The sequence below is a fragment of the Taurulus bubalis genome, assembly GCF_910589615.1.
Source record: "Taurulus bubalis genome assembly, chromosome: 7".
NCBI classification, from domain to species: domain Eukaryota; kingdom Metazoa; phylum Chordata; class Actinopteri; order Perciformes; family Cottidae; genus Taurulus; species Taurulus bubalis.
This window is the reverse complement of record NC_136595.1, coordinates 6,031,213-6,057,716: the sequence shown is the minus strand read 5'-3', so window position 1 is coordinate 6,057,716 and position 26,504 is coordinate 6,031,213. Positions and strand designations below refer to the sequence as shown.

The 26,504-nt window shown below is 44.1% G+C and overlaps 1 protein-coding gene across 1 annotated transcript; it reads right to left on the bottom strand.

The window, feature by feature from the left end:
- Positions 1 to 757: 757 nt before the first annotated feature.
- Positions 758 to 24,040, bottom strand: aspm (assembly factor for spindle microtubules; the record flags this gene model as incomplete). The annotated part of the gene is made up of 27 exons (XM_079221134.1): positions 758 to 882; positions 1,042 to 1,214; positions 1,342 to 1,518; positions 3,471 to 3,625; positions 4,265 to 4,457; positions 4,877 to 5,068; positions 5,179 to 5,328; positions 5,542 to 7,293; positions 7,951 to 10,164; positions 10,369 to 10,563; positions 11,143 to 11,271; positions 12,077 to 12,225; positions 13,358 to 13,562; positions 14,295 to 14,507; positions 14,612 to 14,697; positions 15,855 to 16,000; positions 16,973 to 17,148; positions 18,111 to 18,241; positions 18,986 to 19,127; positions 19,253 to 19,320; positions 19,414 to 19,653; positions 20,520 to 20,666; positions 20,754 to 20,846; positions 20,957 to 21,052; positions 21,215 to 22,637; positions 22,925 to 23,068; positions 23,765 to 24,040. The coding sequence occupies 27 exons, from the start codon at positions 24,038 to 24,040 to the stop codon at positions 780 to 782; spliced, it is 9,168 nt and encodes a 3,055-aa protein (XP_079077260.1). The 3' UTR covers positions 758 to 779.
- Positions 24,041 to 26,504: the final 2,464 nt, after the last annotated feature.

The window sequence follows — 26,504 nt, the reverse complement described above, 5'->3', positions numbered from 1 at the left end:
AAAATGTATTTATCTCCTATATGGTGAAATTTCCCAAGGAGAATATTATTCATTCAGAATATTGCATAATGAACTTGACTTCAGGCGCACCAAGGGAAGATCCTCTGGTGAATTGAGATCGTGTGGGTGTTTGAATGTTTTGATGACCTTGCCCTCTTGCCAGTAAACGCTTTAGTTAACGAGAAGTCACATGAGCAGGCAGGACAAATATGTGAATGATTAACCAGAGGACACGGAGACAAATACTGCAACAGTTTTGCATCAGTCATCCGTCCCCAATTCAGTGCCGTCATCTAACAATTTCAATAAAACTCACATTTTTATGAGAAAAAAAAAAAGAAAGTATATTTTCTCCTTCCTTTCTTGTGTCTCAACGCGTTGTTGAGTTTACTTACTTACGTATTCTAGATCTAACGTTTAATAGTTTCTGTGGTGGCGGCGTCTAAATGTACACATTACGTGTATCATGCTACCTCGGTGTGTAGCCCCTGCTGAAGGAAAATATTTTGAAAATACATTTTGTAAAATGAAGTGTGAATGGGACCCTAGTTTCTGTTATTTCCCCATCTTTTACTAGACATTTTTCTTTGACACACACACACACACACACACACACACACACACACACACACACACACACACACACACACACACACACACACACACACACTTAAGAAGCAAATCCATTTTATTATATACATGAAAAATATGGAAATGTAAAAACAAAACTATACAAAATATTTTTAGTACAAAATGACAAGATTTAAAAGCCGATCTATTTACAACGCAATGTGGAGTGTGTGTGCCACCATCTCAATGGCCCTGAGAGGGTCGACAATATCTTTGAGCTTGTCTTTTCTGAGAACCCACTCCGGTGCAAATCTGAAAAACAAAAACGGGACGTCAATTACCGCCTTGGACACATACAATCTCTGACAAATACAGTAATGTGTGTGTGTGTATATATATATATATATATATATATATATATATATATATATATATATATATATATATATATATATGTACACGTATACATACTTTGGCACAGGGCGGGATTTACGAGGCGTCGCTTGGAAAAAGAAGCTTCCATTCGTCGATGCGTTCATCTTCTGTTTCGTCACAGTTCTTTCAGCGTCCATCTTCTGTTTGCGAGCAGTGAGACGGTAAATACTGCGTATTCGATCCAATACCATGGGGCGCTTCATAACCCCCTGAAGAAAAAAAGATTACATTACATTTACAAAGCTATGATAGCCATCTTTCCTGTTGAATTAGACATCCAAACCTATTGGCAAAACATTCAGTATTCTTAAGTAATGTTTTATAGTCGCTACGAACCCCAGCACGGCTTTTGTCTTGAAGGAGGAGCGCGAGAAGGAAGCAGGCCTTGGTGAAGATGCCGCCGCCCTTTTCTGCTACTTTATCCCCGGCCTTCTCCCTGTATCTCTGCAGCAGGTCCAGCAGCGTCTCCTCAAAGTTTTCCACCGAATACACGGCCTCAATGGTCTTGTGGTACTGAGGGAGGACATTTTGAGTGAGTGGAGCCGAGGGAAAGAAAGCACGAGAAAGTACAAACGTGGCATTAAACCCATTGAACCACTTGATCAGACAAAGGAAAAAAAAAAAACGACTTGAGAAGAGTATGCGACGGCATTGGAAAGAGTCTGATGTCACAGGATGGAAATACATTCCCTCAAGATGAGTTATAATCACTTTGCTGATCCCTGCACAAATCATCTGGCGCCATCATCAGGTCATTTTTTTAAATGTGGGTCTTTATTTTGGTTTATGACCAAATACCTGAAGAACAAATTACATTCCCATCAGCCTCAACTGTACACTTGGTTTAGTGCTAATTAGCTCATGTTAGCATGTTTAGCCGTTTTATCCCCAGTGTGAATAACACCGGCTAGCTAACAGTGAGTGTTATCTCCACAGGGTTCGCATGTCCAAGTGTCCTTGAGCAGGACCCTGAACGCCCAGTTGCTCCCCGGGTGCTTTACAGCAGCTCACCCATCCTTAATTACTAAAATACAAAGACAAAAAATGTCATGTATGTGAAATATGTACTATCACGTTTGTAAAGTTCCCTCCTGCGGGACGAATAAAGGATGGAATGGAAAACTCAACTGAATTAAAGTCCAACCATCTCATCTTTTTGTAAAACTGAATATGAAGTTTGCTTATGTAAGCTTGTACCGACCCATTTAAAACCAATAAGAAATATCATGACATCCAACCATCAATCAATCTGCAACTTATAGCGCGTGTGGAGGGATAAATTCTAAGCCGACCCACTTTTTAAACTTAAAACCACAGAAACAAATGGATGCTGGCCTCACGTCCGATCTTGCTTTTGCAGAAGAGAAACTGAGCCCGATATAAAGCGCCTGTGGGGAAGTGAGAGAGTGGATGAGGAAATGCTTTGGCCTTCGCCTCACTGGGGTCAAACGGGTTACTTTGTACAAACATGTTGTTCAGCTCCACGCAGTGTTTCTATCCTCACACGCACAACAACTTATCAAACTGACACGATTAACACGTCATTCAAATAATGGTTTGACATTTTTGGGAATACATTTAAAGAGTGTCTTTGCTAGAGTTAGATCAAAAGATCACAAACACTGATGTTTATGACAAACATGAAACAATTAGCTTAGCTTAGCATGAAGCAGCAGGAAGCAGCTCGCCTGTCTCTGGTCCACAAACAACCCCCATCCCACCAAATCCACATGTAACATGTATACGTAATACAACTGTCTGATAGGAAGCCACTGTGCCATGCAATATGAATTAATGAGAAATAGACCTGCATTAAATCCTCTGTGAAACGGCAACATGTTGTTTATTGTAGGAGATATAACAAGAGATATCCTTTTAAGATAAGATAACTGTCTCCTGGCAAATAAATGCAATTGAGTTTATGATGTATATATATATATATATATATATACTAGACGGACGGAGATATTTTAGCAGTTCTGCTAGTTATTGCTGCTCTTTTTTTAATATCCTGTAAAAATAATTGTCAGAGAAGTCATTTTTATATATATATATATATATATATATATATATATATATATATATATATATATATATATATATATATATATATATATATATATATATATATATATATATATATATATATATATATATAAAATCATATGGATTTGTGTTAGAGTATTATGTTCAAATTAACATTTTGCTCAAAAGTATATGTCTTCTTGGATTTATGCAGTTCTTTGGCTCCTCCCTCACCGTGACGTAATGAGCCAGACTAAAATCCGCCTCTTTACACCTTCATACCTCAAAGCAAGAAGTGTAGCTCTTCCAAGTCTAAAGGACCCTTTTAGAAAGTCAACTTCACCATTTCACATTACGTAGTGCTGCCCTGGTGAAAGAAAGTAGATCAGGCTCCCGTGCCGAGGGTGAGAAAGGTAATCAGAGCCGGTCTGGGCTTGTACCTTCGAGAGGTTGAGGAGGATCTGGATGGAGAAGGTGATGACTTCCATGCAAGGGACGCTCCTGTTGCAGCAGCGGATGAGTGTGAAGATGACGTTGGTGACGCCGCTCTCAACCAGCCGCTCGCAGCACTCTGGGGACAGTCTGGTGGCGGTCTCTGCACACGCACACGCACACACACACACACACACACACACGCACACGCACACGCACACACACAGAGGGTCTTCTGTTAGCACTCACACAAACTGCACCACTGAAAAGACCACACTCCCATAATCACAATCAAGTATGAGCCAAGGATACTTCATACACTTAGTTGGCTTTTTAGATGACACACACACATTAGAATTTGGCAACACATGTCAACACAAGCACTTTTGCCATAACAAGAGGAGGAACTTCTTCTCCCACTTCCTAAAAGTCTTCCCGTTTCTCAGTTTCGGTGGCCACAGCTGGGGGTCGTGACCTTCTCAGACAATCAGCTATTTGAAACAACTGTAATAATACCAACAGAATAACAAAGCCTGAAGCTTGTACTGATGTCTGTTAAAAGTCCATCAAAGCTGTACCAAATTAATTAAAATAATAAATTGTATTATTATAATAATACTGGAACTAATCTTTCATGGACTTAACATTGATTAGTTTAATTGATAATGAAAATAATTAGTTCCAGCCCATTTTTAAATTCCCTCTGATGAAGTCTGATATTAAAACGGATTCATCAGAATAGGAATACTCTGCGATGCAGACTGGTTGCATTGGTTACAATAAATCGGAACATTTTCCTTACCGAGGTTCCTGAGGGCCTCGAGAATACAGGAGAAGTGTTTGTATCGAAGGAGGTAGTCCAGGGCGGACGACGTCTTGTTGCACAGTTTGTCCTCCTCTCGGACGCCGGCGGAGACTTTGCGTAAGCGGTGTCTTAGTTTCACCAACTTGGCGTCGTCGTTCAGTCGGCGGGAGCGGTGTCCTCTCCACAGAGCCTGGAGGGAGAGCGCAGACAAGAGGACGGATTAAAGAAGATCTGAAATGAGTTGCTAATCATTGGTGCATCGCATCAGAGGATGTTGACAATTATACGCCAAAGGGAGGATGGACATGATGACTAATAAATGTTATTCGCCTCGGACGTTCTACACTACAATTCATTCAAAACAAAAGACTATCTTCTTAAGTTTCAAGTTTCAACTGAACATCTGCTGCGAGTGGTGAACAGCTGTTTTGACGAGGCATAGGACCCAGGGGAATGTAGGTGAAAAAAACAGGTACTAGATGGACTAACTTTGAAAGATACTTGCATACACTGTCACACAGAAAGAAGATTTTGAATGTTGTCCATCAGTTCCACTGAAAGAACAAGAACCTATCCTTTCAGAGTGCAGAAGTCATCTGGCTGCAGTACCTGAGCTTTGACGATGCCTTGTTGGACCCTCTCCTGGCGCATCAGAAGGAGGAACTTGCGGACGGCCTGCTGGATGACGGACGCAGCCTTGTGGCGGCGACCTAACCAGCACTTCACCGCTCTCTGGGCGACCAGCACCTTCCTCCTGTCCTCCAGATAGCGTCTCCTCTGCTGCCTCGATCGTACCCATCGCTGCGGGACGAGGAAGGCAATCGTTGAAAGGAGAGGTCGTGCTTTGCAGCGATTCATTTAAAGTCATCAGAAGTGCTTTTTTCGGCGCTGTGGGCTCCGTGTCCCTGTACCTGTATGGCGATGACGGAATGGATTTGTCTTTTGGCCGACTCCAAAGCCCAGTGGGCTCTCAGAGCGCGTTGCACCTTCATGGCGCTCAGGTGGTGGAAGACCGCAGACGTGAAGCGGAGCCGCCTCTCTGCCGCGGCTCTCTCTAGTACCTGGAACACAGGAGCATGCAAAGGACACACGTTTTTACCCAGTTTACCACAAATCACATCTAAATGTGGCCAGCTTCTCTCCAGCCAGGCAGCGGTTTCCTTTCATTACAGTATATATATTTTAATTTCATCTATCCACTATATCAAACTACCACTTGATAACAAACTTAATACATTTGTGAATGCAATCTAAACTTAAATAAGACCCATTACCTGTTGTCTTGTAATCCAGGCCCGGCCGTGTTTCTGAAGTGTTATGGCAGCGTTCCTCATCCGGGTGTAGTTGTTCCTCTCCAGCGAGCCAAGCTGCACGGCCCGGACCCTCCGCTGGAGCTTCACGGCCGCCTCACGCGTCCTTTGGAAGATGCGCCTTTGCACCCAGCACCTCCAGCACGACTGGATCACAAGTGCGTTGTGGTTTTGTCGGCTTATGTCCCTCCTGACGCGCCAGCCTCTCAACGCTGCCTGAAGCGTGATGGTGGACTGCTTCATTTTCAGGAACCCTTCTCTCTGTTGCCTCTGAAGAACACAGGAGCGATAGCATCTCTGGATCATGATGGCCGACAGACGCATGGCTTTGAATTTGACTTCCTCTCGGTGCCTTCTGAATGCAGACTGGATCACAGTGGCAGCCTGATGCCAGCCAGCAACCTGCTTCCTGACCCTCTGACCTCTGTGAGCTGCCTGAACGATGACCGCTGCGCGGCGTATTTCCAGGTATTTTGTTCTTTGGGCTTTAGCTGTAACAGCAGCCCGATATTGTCTCTGAATGGTCAGAACAGATGATTTCAATTTCAGGTACTGTTTGCGTTGAGAGAAGCCTCTGTAAGATCTCTGGATAGCACAAGCGGCATGAAGCCTTTCTTTGGTTATTCTTCTGGATTTCATTCCTCGGAAGGCAGCTTGAAGCCTAATGACGGCCTTCATTACCTCCTGGTAGTGTTTCACCTCAGTGTTCCTCTGTGTCTGAGCTCTAAACCTCTGCTGTAAGACGCAGGCTGCCCAGCGTTGTTTCCTGAAGGTTGACTGCTGTCTATGCCTCTTGAAGTTGGCTTGAATAACAGCAGCTGCCCAGTGCATCTTGGCAATGTTGGTTCTCACCTGATGACCTCTGAAAGCTGCCTGAAGAACGATGGCAGAAAGTCTGGCTCTCAGGAACCTTTCTCTCTGTTGCCTCTGAAGAACACAGGAGCGATAGCATCTCTGGATCATGATGGCAGACAGACGCATGGCTTTAAATTTGACTTCCTCTCGGTGCCTTCTGAATGCAGACTGGATCACAGTGGCAGCCTGATGCCAGCCAGCAACCTGCTTCCTGACCCTCTGACCTCTGTGAGCTGCCTGCAGGACAACAGCAGCACTGTGCATCGTCTGGTATTTCTGCATCTGTACCTTTGCTGCTGCAGTGGCCCGATACCTCCGCTGAATAGTGAGCACGGAGGATTTTAAGGTCAGATACTGCTGGTGTTCACAGTGTGCTCTGTAAGCTCTCTGGATAACCCCGGCGGCCCGATGCCTGTGTTTGATCTCCTGCCTCAACTTCATCCCACGATATGCAGCCTGTAACACGATGGCTGCGTTTCTGCTCTGTTGGTAGTGTTTCACCTCAGTGTTCCTCTGTGTCTGAGCTCTAAACCTCTGCTGTAAGACGCAGGCTGCCCAGCGTTGTTTCCTGAAGGTTGACTGCTGTCTATGCCTCTTGAAGTTGGCTTGAATAACAGCAGCTGCCCGGTGCATCTTGACCATGTTGGTTCTCACACGATGACCTCTGAAAGCTGCCTGAAGAACGATGGCAGAAAGTCTCATTTTGATGAAGTTCTCTCTCTGTTGCCTCTGAAGAACACAGGAGCGATAGCATCTCTGGATCATGATGGCCGACAGACGCATGGCTTTGAATTTGACTTCCTCTCGGTGCCTTCTGAATGCAGACTGGATCACAGTGGCAGCCTGATGCCAGCCAGCAACCTGCTTCCTGACCCTCTGACCTCTGTGAGCTGCCTGAACGATGACCGCTGCGCGGCGTATTTCCAGGTATTTTGTTCTTTGGGCTTTAGCTGTAACAGCAGCCCGATATTGTCTCTGAATGGTCAGAACAGATGATTTCAATTTCAGGTACTGTTTGCGTTGAGAGAAGCCTCTGTAAGATCTCTGGATAGCACAAGCGGCATGAAGCCTTTCTTTGGTTATTCTTCTGGATTTCATTCCTCGGAAGGCAGCTTGAAGCCTAATGACGGCCTTCATTACCTCCTGGTAGTGTTTCACCTCAGTGTTCCTCTGTGTCTGAGCTCTAAACCTCTGCTGTAAGACGCAGGCTGCCCAGCGTTGTTTCCTGAAGGTTGACTGCTGTCTATGCCTCTTGAAGTTGGCTTGAATAACAGCAGCTGCCCGGTGCATCTTGACCACGTTGGTTCTCACACGATGACCTCTGAAAGCTGCCTGAAGAACGATGGCACAATGTCTGGCTCTCAGGAACCCTTCTCTCTGTTGCCTCTGAAGAACACAGGAGCGATAGCATCTCTGGATCATGATGGCCGACAGACGCATGGCTTTGAATTTGACTTCCTCTCGGTGCCTTCTGAATGCAGACTGGATCACAGTGGCAGCCTGATGCCAGCCAGCAACCTGCTTCCTGACCCTCTGACCTCTGTGAGCTGCCTGCAGGACAACAGCAGCACTGTGCATCGTCTGGTATTTCTGCATCTGTACCTTTGCTGCTGCAGTGGCCCGATACCTCCGCTGCATGGTGAGCACGGAGGATTTTAAGGTCAGATACTGCTGGTGTTCACAGTGTGCTCTGTAAGCTCTCTGGATAACCCCGGCAGCCCGATGCCTGTGTTTGAAGAGTCGTCTGGATTTCATTCCTCTGAAGGCGGCTTGTAAGAGAACAGCAGCATTTCTCTTGGCACTCAGGGCTCGCGTCTCCTCTCTCATTTTCTTGTTGGCTCTGTAACGCGCTTGCAAAACCCTGGCGGCCCAGAGGAGCGTCTTGTAGTAGGTTCTCTGCTGGTGCTTTCGGAAGTGGGACTGAATTGTCACGGCTGCCGAACGCTGCACACGCAACTGCTTTCTGACCCCGCATCCTCTGCAGGCCGCCTGCAGGCGAATGACTGCCGTGCGCTTTGACAGATAGTCCAACCGCTCTTTTCTTGCCCGAGCCACTGCTCTGCACCTCTGCTGACAAACCACAGCTGCCGCCTTGAGAGCCAGGAACCTATTCCTGTCCCGAACCGCCAGAAACTTCCTCTGAACGATCGTGGCGGCTCGGTGCATCTCTGCGATCTTGCTCCTCGCCCTGCGGCCGCGGTACGCTGCCTGGATGAACACCGCAGCCGACTTCATCGCCCCGTACCTCCGCATCTGTCGACTCCTGAGCACTTTGGCTCTGTAGCGCTCCTGAACGATGGCGGCTGCACACTTGGTGGCGAGGTAAGCCGCGTGCATTCTGTGCATCCTGAACTGCGCTTGGATCGCCCTGGCGGCATCGTGCCTCCTCTTCAGGACTCGTCTCGCTCTACACCCTCGGTACACGGCTTGCATTGTGACGGCGGCCCGCTTCAGCGCACTGTACTCTTCCCGCTGCGCCCTGCCCACCAGAAGAGCTCTGTATCGGCTCTGGACGATGATCGCCGCACTTTGGAGGAGGAAATATCGCTTCCGACATAAAAACATCCTCACTGAAGACTGGATGACAGTCGCTGCCCAGTGGTTTCTCCTCAGCTCCACCCTCGCCCTCCCGCCTCTGAATCCAGCTTGGATCGTCACGCAGGCCGCTCTCGTGTGCAGGTACGCTTTCCTCGCCTCCTTTCCAGCCACGTGCGCTCTATAGCGGCGCTGCAAGACCGCGACGCAGGCTTTCTTGGCGCTGTACTCTGCTTGCACCGCGTGGCGACGGTAGTGAGCCTGTATCAGCGTTGCACACCGCCGCCGCCGCTCCATCGTCTTCCTCTCAGCTCGGCCTCTCCAGTTAGCTTGTATGACGAGCGCGGCGTTCCTAAGAGCGTCGTAATCCTTCTTCGCCTTCAGAGCCAGAACGGCGGCTCTGTACTTCTGCTGAATCACAGCTGCAGCTTTTCTCACGACAAGGTAGCGCCGCCGGGCCGCGTGCATCCTGAAAGCCGCCTGGATTACCGTTGCCGACTTGCGGCGTCTTTTCAGCGACTCCCGAGCCGCTTGTCCGCGGTAAGCTGCCTGTATGGTAATGGCGGCGAATCTCATCCTCAAAAACATTCGCCTCTCCGCATCTCCCTGAACCGAGGCCCTGAACCGGCGCTGGATTACGACGGCGGCGCATCTCATTTTCGTCATCCGTTTCCTGGCGGCGTGACCTCTGAAGGCGCTCTGAAGGACAACGGCAGAGTGGCGCTGCAGCTTCAACGCCCGATAGCGGCGCCGCTGTGCGTGACCTCTGCACTGGGCCTGAATGAGCACAGTGCTTCTTTGGATCTTTCCGTAGTGATGGAGACACATCTGCATTCTGTACCAAGACTGAATCTTTACAGCAGCAGCAGCTCTTGCAGATATTTTCCCCTCGTACCATTTCTTAAACACAGCTTGTATCACTTTGGCAGCGCGGTTTTCCTTTTCCGTTTTCTGGGTTTTCCATCTTCTGTACCCGCCCTGTATTTTCACCACCGCGGCTCTGAGGGAGAGATAACGTTCCCGGTCTCTTTTCGCCAGAGCACGCGCTCGCCAGTGCTTCCGAATGACAGTTGCCGCCCAGTGAACTCTCCCGTAAGCAGCGGCCGCCCTCCTCATCCGCCACTGTGCTTGGACAACTATGGCGTAGTATCGAAGGCGTTGGTAAGCCCTCGTGGTCGAAAACATCCTCCATTGAGCCTGCATGGACGAGATAAGAAAATATTCAAAGAACGGTTACCCAAGCAGGCCAACAAAATTGACAGATGTTGAGACTTGAGCAAATGTTCACCAACAGCATGTAAAATCTCTTATTTCTACTGTAACAATATATTTTTTTATTTTGAGTGAATTAAAAAACTCTTACTGGGTTATCGTGTAACACAATGTGTGATTAACGCTCACCTGGATGACCGTTGCTGCTTCGTGCCGCAGAGCCCGGAGCTGAGCCTGTTTCTGGAGCCTCAGCCGGTTGCGGGCTAAGAAACCCCTCCAGAAGGATTGGATGATCACGGCGGCTCCAGTCTGCCTCTTACCTCTGCGCTTCTGTAGAAAACTCCTCACGACTAACTGGATTTTCATGGCAGCCATGTTTCTTTCCTGTGTCCCCACAAAAAAAAAATAAAAAAAAAAAAAATCATACATTTTAGTTTCCTTCCCCGCTTACAGCGGCAATAATTAATATATAATGTATTAAATGAAAACCTTGTTTGCGCACCTGACTGACCTTTTTAATAATTCAAAGATGGCACATTACTCGACTATTTTACACAAATACAAAAACTTATTTTCAATATAAATTACTAATCACAAAAGGAAATGATAAATGAGATAAATAAGCGCAGCATTTGTTTAATTTATCTCCAGTTAATCGTTTCATACCAATATTGTATATGTAGATAATATCACAAACAGCAGTGGGAGTACTTATTTCAAAAATAAAGTCCACGTGGAACAACAATAGTACCATGACTTAACAACTGGCACGATTAAGTTTTTATTGCAACCAAAAGAAACAAACAATAAAGTCAAATATGATAGAAAATAAAGCAGGAAAGGAACAAAGTGGCACAAAAAAACCTGCAGATATTTTAAAGTGACAGATACATTTTGTCTCCACCAGACACATAAATGGCTTAATCGGTATGACTTTGCAGTAGTTCCAAACATTGAACCAACCTTGTAGAGCTGCAGCTGTTTCTTTAGCCTGTATTTCCTCCAGGCGCCCTGTATGACCCGAGCTGCTCTGCTTTCGTTGCGCAGATCCAGAAGACGGACACACAGGAAGGAGAGGTAAGACATCACGACCTGGAGACAAACAAAGGTGGATGAGGGAAGGTGGAGCACATTTAGTGATGGATTTAGAGCGGTCATTAGTCAAAACCCTGATTTCTTTATTCTTACTAAATATTTTGTGTATTTTTTTCATGTTTGGAAAGACATATGAAACAGTTCCATTGGACTTGGTCTCAAATTTTACCATGAAAGCTTTACTGGACACGGTGATAAAACTGTTAAAAAGGTGTTTCATCCTTGAGCAACTCATCTGTATTTGCCTCATGAAAGAAAGTAGGAAAGAAAGAATTGTTGCGAGTTAAACTGCATGAGATAAAGAATTTAAAGACAGTCTAAAAAGTAATAATAATAATAATAATAATAATAATAATAACCCAAACAAAGGAGACCGTATTCTTAAAGGACCAAACAAACTCCTATGTGCTGCCGCTCCATTAGAGACGCTCAAATCCCAAAGCATGAGGCAATAACCGTTAACATTATCAAATTGAAATGGTGATACATCCACCTTAAAATCTCGAAGGTGTACTAAAATGATGTGAATGGGAAATGATGTCAGTATTGCAAGTTGTATGCACATAACACTTAATTGGGTTTATTGTGCAGAACCACTGGTCTGGTTCTTGAAGTGCGCCTTAAAGCAAAACATAAACATACACCTGTGATCTGATATTCATCAACATGAACGATATTATTTTAATGCTGGAAAGAAAAGTGAGACTTTCATGCAAAGGCCTCCACTGATGCATTCATTATATGTTGGCCACGTATCCTGCAGATCTGCGTCTGATAAGAACTGATCGGCGTGTGGTCTCACCTTCTCGTTGGGGATGGTGTTGGACATGTCCGCCGGGTTGATCATGGCGGGAACACCGCCCAGGAAAGACACGGCAGCGTTGACCAGCCCAAAGTTGTGTTTCTCATTCTCCAGCAGCTCTTTAAATTCCACCGATGGAGAATCTGGGCCTGTTCACGACAGATAAGAGCAACAGTCATCACAAGTCTGTTACTGTCCCTTTAATTTCTTCATCGCGTCCTTTAAAAGTCCTTCATGAGAGATCAAAGCGTTCATTTAACTTTAGAGCCATGACATGCCGTCAATCACTTTTTCTGAACTCATCCTGTAATTAAAAAAAACAATAATGGTCTTTCTATCCTCTACAATGAGCAGAAATTCCATTTAAATGCAAAACATTAAGCATTTGAGTTAAAACCTGGCCCTCATTTAAATATTATAATTGTTTTACTTTTTAATTAATGTTCAAAGCCGGTGTACTTTATTAACCGGTAGGTTCACTGTGGATAAAGCCAGATACAAATCCCCAAGTGATGCAATGTGCATTGTATGAAACAAAATTCACTGAATATATTATTATGCCCCAGACTTCTTATCAAATTACTTTCTATTACACCAAAAATGTCTGTGTGATGGTGATATATATATATATATATATATATATATATATATAGTTCATACACATTTTGACCAATGGATTTCCATGACTGTTAACCAAATTTCCATGGCCAAACATTTTGTGAAATCTCAGTGTAAACATGAAAAAGTGAGAAAATGTAGTATTTAAACGAACAATGAGAATTCCAAAGCATACAGTAAACCTTGAATGACAAATGAATGAGAGACAATAGTTTGATTAAAAGAATAAACATTTATATAGATGCCTGTATTTATGCCTGCTTATATTTTGAGCGTCTTTCTTTTAAAAGCATATTCATTATTTCAAATTCAGCGTAAATGAACGAGATGAACATATAAATATAACAAATTTCCATGACTTTTACAAAGCCTTTGGGATTTAATTTTTTTCAAGGACTTTTCCAGGCCTGGAAATAACTATTTTAAAATTCCAGGACTTTTCCAGGTTTTTCATGACCGTAAGAATCCTAAATATATATATATATATATATATATATATATATATATATATATATATATATATATATATATATATATATATATATATATATATATATATATATATATATATATATTTATATATTTATATATTTATATATTTATGTATGTGCATCCAAGCAGACGATTGCACTGAAGACGCCGCAGCACACGGCTGCCGCGTACCGTTCAGGCCCGTCGGAAAGGAGCCGAAGGAGTTGTCGGAGTCGCTGGCAGAGCAGTCGAGCTCCAGGCGGCCCCTCGCCGAGCACTCCACCGTCTGCGTGGTGCTGCGGCTGACGGCCCGCTCTGGCAGGAGACTGGGGTGGTAGTGGTGGATGAGGTAGCAGAGGACGCGGCCGTCAGAGAACGTCACGGTGAAGTTTTCCACCTGCACCGACGGACAAAGACACTTCATTTACGTTTTGTTTTTCAACGGTCACGACCGTTTGCTGTCCTGGCTCCTCAATGGTGGAATGAGCTGCCCATTGACATCAGGACAGCAGAACGCCTCTACAGCTTCCGTCGTAAACTAAAAACACATATTTTTCCACTATAGCTTGAATAAAAAAAGTAGCACTCAAATGGCACTTACTTATAGCACTTTGTGGTTTCACTTTATTGAAGAAATTGTACTTTCTTGATTCTTGTTATTCTGAGTTTGTACTCATGGTTGAATGCACATAAGGCGCTTTGGATAAAAGAATCAGCTAAATGTAATGTTTTTAAAGTAGGACTTTTGAGTGTTTGACAGTGATTTAGGGCTCAAAAAAATGAATGCCTGACAACAATGAAAGCTCCCTCTAGACCTGTTACATTTCCTCTGACGATCACGTTGATGTGAAGACATTTTGGCCACGGTGAGAGTGCATCGTTTCACACAACGGCGACACACCCCAGCAAACAGCCGTATAAACACTAGATTATTATTATTGTTTTTTGCCTTATAGGTGAAACCACCACTCGGCAGCAAAGGCTGCAACTGAATAACAGCTCAATAATACATCCAAGGACAAAGAAGCAACCCTGTGTGTTCCCTGACCAGACGAAATGAAATCCTAATCAGTTCAAACACAATCCTCATCTTTGGCCTGCGAGCAGAGGATAACAATGTCAAACTCGCCTTCAGATTGTAGAAGTCACACACGGTTCGGACCCAGTCCATCAGCAGAGTGATCTTCGTGCTGCTGTGTTCATACGGCGCTCTGGCCCTTGAAGGACTCGGCTGGAGGCCCCGGTCGGCCCTCAGGGACGCCAGCCTCCGTTTGGTCCTCAAGGTTCTCCTCAGGAAGCCAATTTCCTCCCTCAGCTGGTCCTCGTCCAAAATCATCTCCACCTGAACAGATTGTTCCAGAACAGCATTTAACATAAATCCTTTCCACAATAAAAAAGACAATGTTGTGCGCCTCTGGCCGACTGTAAACAAAGTCTGGAACGCACATGAAACGCAAAGATGATCTTCCACAAGAGGCTCAGTGTCTTCTCTCGGTGTCCGTCCACAACGTCTCTGGAATCAATGTTGGAGCCTGAGAAGAAAGAAACGATCCTTAAAGTCTGGGCAGAGTAAAAATCAGAGATTTGCTTGTAAAAAAAGCATAATGCATGTTAAAAGATAGCTGAAAACATGCGAAAAGACAAAACTATACGATCCTGAAGGAGATCCTAACCCCAGTTTGTGAAGAGCCACATTGATGGAGCGAAGATTACAAGATTGTTTGTTGAAATGTCCTACATATTCTTGAATTCAGGTCTATAATAAAAACCTAAAAGTATTTATTGTCACGGTTATAGTCGACTAGCGGTCCCCGGGGACGAAAAGCAGGCAGGCGGGTTGGAGATCTGTCAGACGGTACGACTACGAGATCCCAAACACGAAATTCACTCTAGAATATGAGAATTACTTTAAAAATACAGCGACTTCAGTGCATCAGAGCAGAGAATACTGCTTTTTTTTCAACTTCTGCAAAAAAAAAAAAAAAACGATTTTATATTCTTGACCATTTTCTTTTAATTATTCCAATTTGTCGGGGTGCTTATAAACACATTTTCATCTGGTGTGATGAACTCTGATCAAATACCTATTTTCTATCTGCAATTCATTTTTGCAGAACAAATGTTCTGTTTCGTCAAACAACCCTTTTATTGGGACAAATGATAATTTGAAGACATCGCCTTGAGCTTTGGGAATTTTGTGACGGGGACTGCACCACCGATAATGATAATGATAGGCAGCAGCTGACAATTATTTAATTATGAATCTGTCAAATAGGACAGTTCATTTTGTGTTTGTTCTATAATGTTATAGGACATGTTTAGGTAAACAGGTCTTGTCGCTGAAGAATTTTCATGATTTAAAAAGCCAATTTAAGGCATTAGGTTTGGTCTTTTTGCAATATAGGCAGGTCTGAGTTTCATCCTGGAGCGCTTCGTCACTGTGACACACGTTCACTTAATGTGGACGCACAAACACAAAGAGTCATATTGTCACACGTAGGACAAAGCAATCCAATGATGTTGCTGTTCAGCTCTGCAACAGCTGCGTGTGATCAAACTCAAAAGGTGTGCTGTGAAATGGCAGCAGTTCACGCTCAAGTAAAAACGGAAAATACAGCCCAGGATACAATACACAGCACAGGATGGAAAACACAGGAACTTAAAAAAAGAAAAGACAATTCTGAATTACCGTGTTCATCCTTGAGCTCCACCCCTTTGCTCTTGAGCACTTGCAACGCCACGTCCACGTTGTGGACCTTCTGCAGGCGGCTGATGGCTGGCAGGCGGAGCTTGGCTGACAAACTCCAGTCCTGGACGAGGAGCTCCATCACACGCCTGAAAGAGAACCCCACCGCATTAAAGACTTTATACGGACTGGTTTGCCTCCATTTCTGACATCTTTAGTGCTGCGTGCTTGTTGCTGTGGCACCTTTTCACACGAGAATGAATGAATGAATGAATGAATGAATGCTGGTGGTTTAAGTGACTTGAAGTCATAAAGGACCAGAATCTACACCATAACAGACATTAAATGCAATATCTACTCATAATCAGCCGCTTGACAATTTGCTATCCTATGAAGCATTTCTTGTTTTAACATTTGATAAAAAGAGAAGAAGGAAACTAAGTGTGAGAAAAAGTCACTTTGATGCACACAACGTTTTGCATCATTTAATTCCTGCATGTTTCTGGGTTGCAGCCTTGTTGGCGCCTTTTCCTTGATTGTAATACAACAGCAGCTCAGGATTGATTATTCAACCAATTAGCTCTTTGTAATTAGATATTTCACTGTCTTGGGCGTAAAGTGGAGGATCAGCCCCACCCCCACTACCAGTGCATTCGCTTCGACCACACCCATCTTCATCTTGACGTCGACCACACATCAAGCAAAGTTTTATGACTGCATCTTACACGTATCTTATCTTACACCGTATTCACTCACAAGGTGAAACCCATACCAGAGCCGCTGTTGTGACCGGTAGCAACATTGCACTGATGTTAAAATACTGTTGCGACAATTCTGCCATCAAGCTTCTTGTGCCATATTGATCGCCAACATTGTCTACAATGGCTTTATTCAACCAGAGGCATTGACATGACTAAAATATGTACACGCACACGAGATTGACCCATGATCCGAGTGCAGCACTGCTACGTCAGTTGGAGGGAGCATCCTTCAGAGAGGAGATCTCCAGTCTGAGACACTGAATCCCTCCCAGCTGCAGCTGAGCCTGACCTCCGAGGAAAGAGAATATCCCGACAAGGGGATCAGAGCGTTCACATTAGGATTCATGCCGTCTCACTCACACTAGACGAATGCCGCATTTCAAATCCACCGCCAGATTCTTCACAGCGAAGTTGAACTCGTCCAGGGGCTTCTGGACGTGGGAGACGGGTAACCCCATGTAGCCCAGATGCCGCGGGAGGATCCCTTCCCCGCTCAGGAAGTCCCTGGAGAAGGCCAGGAGCAGGTCTTTACTCGTCTGTTGAGGGGAAGGAAAAACACACAGAGAATATTGCAGAGTTTCAGAACACACATGAAAGACCTAATGAGATGAAATGCAATAAACAGTGTCAAATAAAAGGATGTCAAATGAAGGATTCAAATTCAGACAACATGATAGTGGGGACCTTGAGGTTCACTTATGGATGGCTGTCAGGTTGGTGCTCCCGATGTGCATAAAAAAATATATACCAGTGTGCGTTCTCCCTCTCGGATACAAAAAAGGTAGATAGGATATGTACACATTCATGTATTATGTACACACCTGCAGCCCTCGGCCCTAAAGGAATTCATAAATTACGCCACACTACAGTCCTGGAAGATTTGGAACAAAATTTTAAAAAATAAGGTCATTTTTTTCTTCTTCCTGTCATTAAATCCATAAACTGTTCAGGAAGCATTGTTTGAATTGCATGCATGTAAAGTGTACAGTGGGTACAGTCATTAACTCATTATTAAAATATCTCAGTGTGACTAAAGTGTTCCCTGATGGAACAATGGGTGTACACTTCACTGATGTAGTTACAGCCCTATAAGGTCCTTTACCTGTGCAGATAATGCAACAGTTATTTATACTGAGAGATACTTTTTTATTTTAGGCGGACAAAAATCTTCAATTTTTACTGCTGTGTTTCTGTATGACCTACAGGTTCTCTGACACTTTCACAAGAAACTTTAGGGTTTTTTTCTTTCTCAACACTGCATCTGGGTACGTACCATTTTTTGGGTCTTTTACAAAAAAGAATGTTAGCAAAAGTGGAAGAGGTTAATGGGAGTGGAAGAGGTTAATGATCATATACTTAAAATAAGCCTAGATTTCCTCTCAATAAAGGCATTAACAGTATGAAAGCAATAAAAGACCCAAAATAAATGATATTCAGATGGACAAAAACTAAAATCCTGAATGAATGTGTTTTTTATGTATGTAATGCTTGTGCCTACCTTGAACTCGGCATCCAAGCAGAACAGACAGGGGTCGTGCTCAATCAGCCGGGACTCTTTGGCTTTGTCCAGGAAGCACACCAGCAGGAGCAGCTTCTTCAGCGTGAAGCGAGACAGCGCCTCCTCGTGGCCTAACCGAGAAAGGGCACACAGATATTAACACCAGTCCAAAGCAACAGTTACCTTGGTTAACGCAACATTGACTTTCAGAAGAACTACATGAAATACATTTGGTTTTATACTACAGAGGAAATACTAATAGTTTGTAATTAATTCCCCAATTTTCAGCAAACGTTTTTTTTAATTAATTGGTACTCTAAATCCAATCAAAACCACATTGTAACTAACTCTTTTTTTTGGGACCTCAGAAATGTAATTTGTAAGTTGGGACAAACTATCCAGTGACCTCTAATTTTCTAGTGTTCCCTTTGAGAAAATGTAGAATTCCAGTAGAGCTGCAAAGATAAGTGGATTCATTGATTGAAAAAAATTGATTGGCAACTATTTTGAGAATAGTTTGTCATTTTTGGTTCCAGCTTCCTAAATGTGAGGATTTGCCGTTTTATACAACTGCAAATTTAATTTGATCTGACAAAGCAATACATTTTTTTATCTTACAGACTAAAGTAATGATCACTTAATGACAAAATAAATCCCTAGATTTTTCAATGCTGAAAATGTAAAGTCAGGAAATTAAATTAGTTTGTGTCGTTTAACTTTTATCCAAGCTGAACATTTATTATTTCTGTGTAATAAATAGGTTAACATTTCTGTTTCTGACGGGATAGAGGAAACACAACCAGAGCCAACAACCCGCTAAATATCGCTTGAAGGTGTGTGCAGCTCAGACAACACAACCAATGCTCCTCCATTACCGTCTTTGTAGAGGTTCGGCACTTTGGCGTGTCGGAACTGAGCCGCGATGTCGGGGTTCCAGAGCAGCCGCTGCAGGACGAACAGAGCCAGACCCAAGGCGTCGCTGTTGCTCTCCAGCGATATCAACTCCCCGAAGATCGTCTGAGAACGAGGGAACGTTGTGCTGATTGCTTAGCGAGCGTTGGCATGCACAGAGAAGACACTGACAATTGAACACTTTGGAAAGACAAATAAAAAATAAAAGAAACACGGCTGTATCAGAATACCTCGAGCCCGATCCGTAGCCACAGCGGATTGTAGGAAAGAAGCCAGTTGAGGACTTTCCGGCGTTCCCCTGAAAGACGACGAAAAACAGGTTAATAATGTTACTTTTACTCATTTTTTAAAGCCCTTCATCGACCGGTTGCATGATGTAATGTTCCATCACCTATGTCCTTCCAGAGGTGCCGGTCCTTTCGGACCAGCAGCCTCTTGGCCTCCACCTCCAGCTCCAGCCTCTGGATCGCCTTGACCGTGGCCTCGGACGTGAACAGCTGGCAGGCGGAGCGCCGCAGGCGGTTCAGCTTCCGGCGGGCCGTGTATGTGCTGAAGGACATCTCCTCTTTGGTGGGAGCTCGAGGCACACTTTGCTTGTCGCTGCAGCCCATGGCGAGGGACACGGCATTCACTGCACAAGAAACAAACGGGGAAAAGAAAGCAACGTTTAGGACTTCTAGAGCTCGGACACTCGTTCAAATAAAGATTCCACTGCGTTTGTGTAGAGAAGTTTTCAGACTATAATAAAAATGAGTCAACAAGCGACTCAAAGAGCACAAGGAGATACTTCTTAAAACCAAACACCACACAATAAAAGCCCCGCCCTCCATCATTGGAGTTAAGGCTGTGAGGTATACCGGTTTCAGATTTCCATATACTGTCACAACTGTTGTTGCTCTACGGCAGTCAACTAGACAGCCGTGCCGTCAGCAACCAGCCGTCAACAAGCTGTGTATGTCCGCAAGAACAGCAAGCGGCAACATTTATTTTTTACAGTTTAATACTGGGAGCGCAGTGGAGCTACTTCACTGTCAGGGTAACTTGGTTCACTCATGGTTCAAAATTACACGGCCAAATTGCATGCTGGGAAGTTGGGCGGCGAACAGCTGTTTGTGTGGCGTGTCTTCTGGTCTGTCTCTTCCTGTTTTTTGTGTGCGTGAACTCTACCCAGCATGCAATTCGGCGCTGTCATTTTATAACAAGTGTGAACCATGACTGAACCAAGTTACCCTGGCAGGTAAGTAGCTCCACTGCGCTCCCAGTATTAAACTGTAAAAAGTAAGGGTTGCTGCCTGCTGTTGCTGCCTGCTGTGGCTATGGGCGGCTCGCTGACTGATGCTGTTAATGGAATCAATGTGTTTACTCGTTAAAAAAAAATATATATACACCGTGATATACCGTGAAAACCGCCAGAATCTTACAAAATACCGTGATATGAATTTTTGGCCATACCGCCCAGCCCTAATTGGAGTGGTGGAAGCTGCTGCTGACCGTTACCTTCAGCGACTTCAGTGTTGACTTTAAAGTCGTCCGGGGTGAGGACGTAATTGATCCACCAGGTGAATCCCGTCTCCTGCTTCTCGATCCACCGCTCATCGAAGAACATGTTCTTGGCAGCGAATGGCATCGGGTGTCTCGGTATGGCTGAGAGAAAAAAAAGAGTAGTTGCAGATGACTAAATACTCATTTTAAAAAAAGATAAACAAAAGCAGAATACAAAGGATCAAATACCAGTTTGCGCCGGCTTGATAAAAGTCAGTTTTGACTGCGCTACAGCAATCACTTTTGCAGTCTTCACTGATGAAATATTAGATGACCGGGCACCTGCGAACAATAGAGGAGAAGAAGAAAAAAGGTCATTTTGTATTTCATCACCTATTGATGTTGGCAAAACTCCCAGACAGATCTTCACCACAAGAACGTCGTTCTGATACCTCGTGCGGAGAGTTTGGAGCTCGACTGCTTTGCCTGGGCAGGAACCACGGACCTCGCGGCCCTGAGAGACGATGAAGTCATCGATCGCACAGAGCCTGAAGGAGAGAATAAAAAGCATCATAGTAAACACAGAGGGTCCAGGAACACGGCAGATATTCCTCGATAGAAGGAACAGCGACAGTATTTTTGAGATTCTAGTATCCAACAACATCGTGGCACATCACACATTGTAACATCAACACACTTCACTTGCTCACCTGCTGTTCTCGGCTGTTGCCTCTGTGCTGCACTTCTCTCCTGCACAGACCGTGGGGTCTCGGCTCTTCCGGCGACCCCCTTGCTCCTTTTGACACGCTGGGCTTTCCCGGCATCCTCAATCTTCGCGTCGCTTCTCAAAAACTCCTCGCTTTTCCTCTTCTTGCTCTTCGCCGCCACGTGAACGGGAAAGGAGTCGTCCGGAACGAGCAGCGGCACCGAAAGGTTCGGAGAGGCGCGCTGCGTGAAGCTGAGGTGCAACGGAGAAGATGAGCCCAGGGGCGACAGAGAGGTGACCGGGAAAGAGGCGGGAGTCGGGGCTGCGGCCGAGAAAGAGAAGCGAGTGGAGGCCAAAGGTGGAGGGGAGGTGACGGGGAAGGTGACGGGCGTAGGCGGGCAGGAGGAGGGAACCTCCTGGGCGGGATGTCCGTCATCACACAGGGAGCTGGCGATCTCAGAGCTTTGCCACCCCCTGGTTTCTGCGTCTGAGTCTATAACGGGGAGGCTTGGAGTGACCGGTCCAGACTCACACTGGCTGCTGCCGTCAGACAGCTCCAGTGTTTTCTCCAAAAGCCTTCGTCTTGACTTCTTCATTTTCCTGCCACTTGATTGGGTCGCCTCCACCGCCGCTGGTGCTCTGCTCTTGGTCACCGTGGCAGATGGGAACGAGGCCTTTTTGACCTTTTCCTTGACAGCATCATTCTCTGAAACAACAACAACCTCTTTGCTGACAAAGAACGTGAGTCTGGGCTCATTGGACTCGGACCCCTGCGGGCTATCGGGTAACGCTTTGAGGCCACGATTCCCACTCTTGGATTCTAGCGAATCCGAGAAGCTGCAGCTCGCGCTGGCGTCTCGGGGACTGGTGTTAATGTAGCTCAGATCAGAGTCGATGAGGGCCAGGGCATCTTTCAAAGAGAGAACTGGTGTTCCAGTTAACGCACCGTCAGCCGCAGAAAGTGGGCCATCGGACCGGATATGAGGCATGAGCTTTCTAAACGTGTCTGGAGTCCCGATAGGCGACAGCGTCCTGTTGAGCATTTTGGTGAGATCTTTGCCAGCGAAAGCATCTGGGCTCGCGGACATCAGCTTTCCGGCTGGGACGAGTAGGACAAGGGGAGAGTTCCTCTGCACATTCTCCTGGCCCGACAAGCCCAGAGACCGTTGCCTCTGGGTGGAAGTCAAGTTCTTCTTCTCCTCGGATTTCAGAGAGTAATCGTCAACGGGACTGAGCTGGGAGACGGCTCTGCCCTCGTTGAGAGAAGCCAGTGGGCTGCGTGGCTTTTTCCGCGTGTACTGTGGCTTTCGGGACACTTGGAAGGTTTTATTGGCAGCCATCTTCAACGGCTGTTCCGTCTTCTTTCTCCTTGGCGCGGATACTTTTTCACCATCCCTCTTGTTTTTGATCGTATCCCATAAGCTTTTCTGAAACGCAAAAGAGAAACATGAAATATATGTGGCGCGTCAGAATTACAGTCCTAGGCTCCCTAATTAGGCTCCCTAATTCTGTTTGAATCAATGAGAACTTTTTCCCCCTTTACCAATCAAGCAAATTAGGACTGAAGTGTGTGTTAAAACTGACTCATTTTCATGAACAATCAATCTCCCAGTTAGATTAGCTATGGGGCAGCCATCTTCGTTTTTTACAGTTTTAATTTGAAAACTAGTTGCCTATTCATTCTCTGTCCATCAATTAATTTCTCTGCATTTACCTTTTTCTTCTTCGGTGCTTCCGCTCTCCCCAGCAGCACGGCCTGGTGCTTCAGGAGCCCGTTGGCATTGAAGAGGATGAGCTCTCTGATTCCACCTTCTTCTGTCGGAGTCCATGTTACAGTCAAACTGAACGAGTCCTCGGGCTGCAAACACACACAAGACCATGCAACAGTCATCGAAGGTGTGTGTGTGTAACACACATACATACAAGTATATACAAATACACACACACACACAGGTTTGTGCATACACACACATATACAGACATATCTATACACACACACACATATATATATATATATATACATACATACATACATACATACATACATACATATATATATAGATATATCTATATATATATATAGATATATCTATATATATATATATATATATAAACACACATGTCTATACAGACATGTATATATGTATATACATATATATATACACATACATACGCACACACATATATAACACATGTATATACACACGTATATATATACACACATACAGACACATATATATATACATATATATGTGTGTATATATAAATATATATACACATACACACACACATATATACATACACATAGATATATATAAATATATATATATATACATACATACACACACACACACACACACACACACACACACATATATACATACACATAGATATATATATATATATATATATATATATATATATATATATATATATATATATATATATATATATATATATATATATAAATAAACATACACACACACACAGAGACACACTCGTGTGTGTGTCGGTTGGAGAGAAGCTGCTAGCTAACGTTAGCTCGGACCAGTACCTGGATGGTGAACGGGTTGCGGTCCACAGAGAAGCCTTTACTGGAGGGGATCTTCACAACGGTCACCTCGGCTTCAGAGCAATCCGCCGGGTTCTCAATGCGCAGAACCACAGACTTGGAGGTTCCCAGCTTCACGGTACCGAAGGTCACAAACGGAGCCTTGGAGAAGAGGGTCAAAACCAAAACTGGAACATCGTTTTCCTTGTTCGCGTCGTGTCTCTTTGCTGGACTTAAGTCCAGAAATCCTCTCCGTGAGGAAGTCTCCGTTTCAGCCATTTCAAATGAAGAAACAGTAGCTGCTCGCTACATGCTACAGTTAGTTGTTTTAAAACGTTTACCGTTAGTATGCGCGCTGCTGCTAATGTTGACTGCTCACAACTACTAGATCTGAATCGATACTAGTCTACTAGCAACCGTTCAGACACGCTTCCTTCAACAACACGACGAAAGACAGGGGATCTCATTTGAAATTTGGTCGCGTTGTTTATTCAGCCAATCACAAGCGAGGGTGGCTACTTCTCGTCCAATGGGTAAAGAGAATAGATCGAATCCATACAAATACACAGCTGTCGGCCAATCACTTCACGACTACATTTTTAAACTGCCGCAAGCCCCGCCCAAACCACGAGGGACAAAAAAAACGGAGCTGTGTCCCTTTTATTTATAAGCTTATTTAATAAAGCCAAAGAACGACTTTATGCTCTCGCTAAAATTACCATATTTACACACAAAAACAAAGCAATGCTAAGTCCAGAACAAAAACTTAATTATTCAAATTGTACGTACAGTAGACAGGAGCCCGTAAGTTGTTTAAATGCTCCATTTGCTCCAAACCTTTTACTCTTTTAATTGTGTTTTTATATACACCTGCGATCTTTCCTTTAATGTGCACATTATCTATCACTCGGATCTAACGTGCTTAGCACAAATCATAATAACATTAATAATAATATGTCTACGTCTGATTACGTCACTGGATGTGTTGTATGCTAGCATTTCTGTGGAGTCGTCGTGTGTACCTGACGTTCAGCTCGCCGTGATCGTATAGTGGTTAGTACTCTGCGTTGTGGCCGCAGCAACCCCGGTTCGAATCCGGGTCACGGCAGTCAGGCTTTTATGGAGACAATATATAATATACTTTGAAAGAGCCGCAGCTTTCCTTTGAACGTTATAATGTTCCTCTGAAGATCGATGAGTTAAAATACAAACCAAATCTACAATACAAAATGGCATCAAAAGTGAAATACCTTCATATAATGAAGGTTATTGTCTTAGAACTGTGAACTAGTAAACTATTACAGATAGTATTTTGCCAAATTACATTCCCTCTGAAATACAGGATAGTTCATAAAAACTACAGGATAGTTCAAAAAAAAGTAGGCTACATAAGCACAGTACTAAAATTAAGGCAATTGCTTAATACTGATTAAATGCTCATCATAGACTCATAGTTCCGTTCCTCTGTTTCCCCATCTGTTTATTTGTGCAAATTAGTATTCACATGATAATAAATGGCATCCCATGTGTGGTAACCGTATAGCAACACTCATCTATGTCAGCTATAAACGTGCACTATTTTTCACAAGCACATGAGGCAGGCTGTGTACATAAAGTAGTTTACCACAACAATATGGAGCAGGCAGTCAGTGAAAAGAGTCTCCAGTTTTTTTAAACTCAGTTTAAAAAGAAATGGAAAAACAGCAGCTCACCAAGTTTTACCTCAATCGTTTAGGGCGTCACGTTTTAAAATCATGCATGAAACAAGTCACTGCAACTAACCTTTAAACTCCTGAAGTGATCCTTTTAAACTAAAGGGTGGAGATCACATTGCTTATAATGTGCCCTCTTTGTGACCCTGCAAAAAGAAAGAACACAACGCTACAAAGGTGCCCTATTGATGTCCATCCTGTATAAAGTGCCCTCTGGAAGGCCCTTCCAGAGGAGAAAATACAAAGCTTTGCCTGGCTGCTCCACAACTCCACAACTCCATACATCCATATATGTTTTGTTTTAAACCCTCAAAAACGTTTTCTCCTGCCTTTTAATGTCTTTATTTACACTTTCTTTTTTGCATTTTCACCGCGAACAGAAAACATATACACAGAAATGAAGAAACAACAATCATAACTACAACAAAAAGGGTCTGGTTTGCTCTGTCCTCTCAAAAACGTGACAAATCCTGAGAAACATTCAGGTGTTCTTATCTTGTTCTATTGTTGACGTGTAAACATCGTCCATTTCTCCTACTTGTCACGACATCGCTCCTCTTGATCTCTTATTCTGTGGGTTAACAGCTCCATCTCATATACTGGCTTTTCATTTCAACCACATTTTTTGATTATCTATTAAGAGCTTTAACGATCATATTCAGGGCTTCACCCCGAAGTTGTGCGTATGGATAAATAAATATTATTCTGGCTTTTTGCCAAAAAAGATTTTTGATTGATTGTTGTCATCCTCAGTGTGACATCTGCTCCGATACATCTCAGCTGAGAGATGAGTCACTCCACAAGTTATAGGAAAGGGAGAAAAATGTTGTATTCTTCATTTTAAAAGAAGAACCAAACATGTGTCACTCTAAGGATTTGCAGGACTGATTCCTTCCTCTGAGACGTTTTGATCAATTCAAGCTCTGATCCTCTCTAAGTGTCTTCATGGAGCCGACTGATCCAAGTGAGGCTTTTCACAACAAGGGACGCCTTTAAGAAACAGTCCTCTGATGGTGGAGGGAAGTAACACA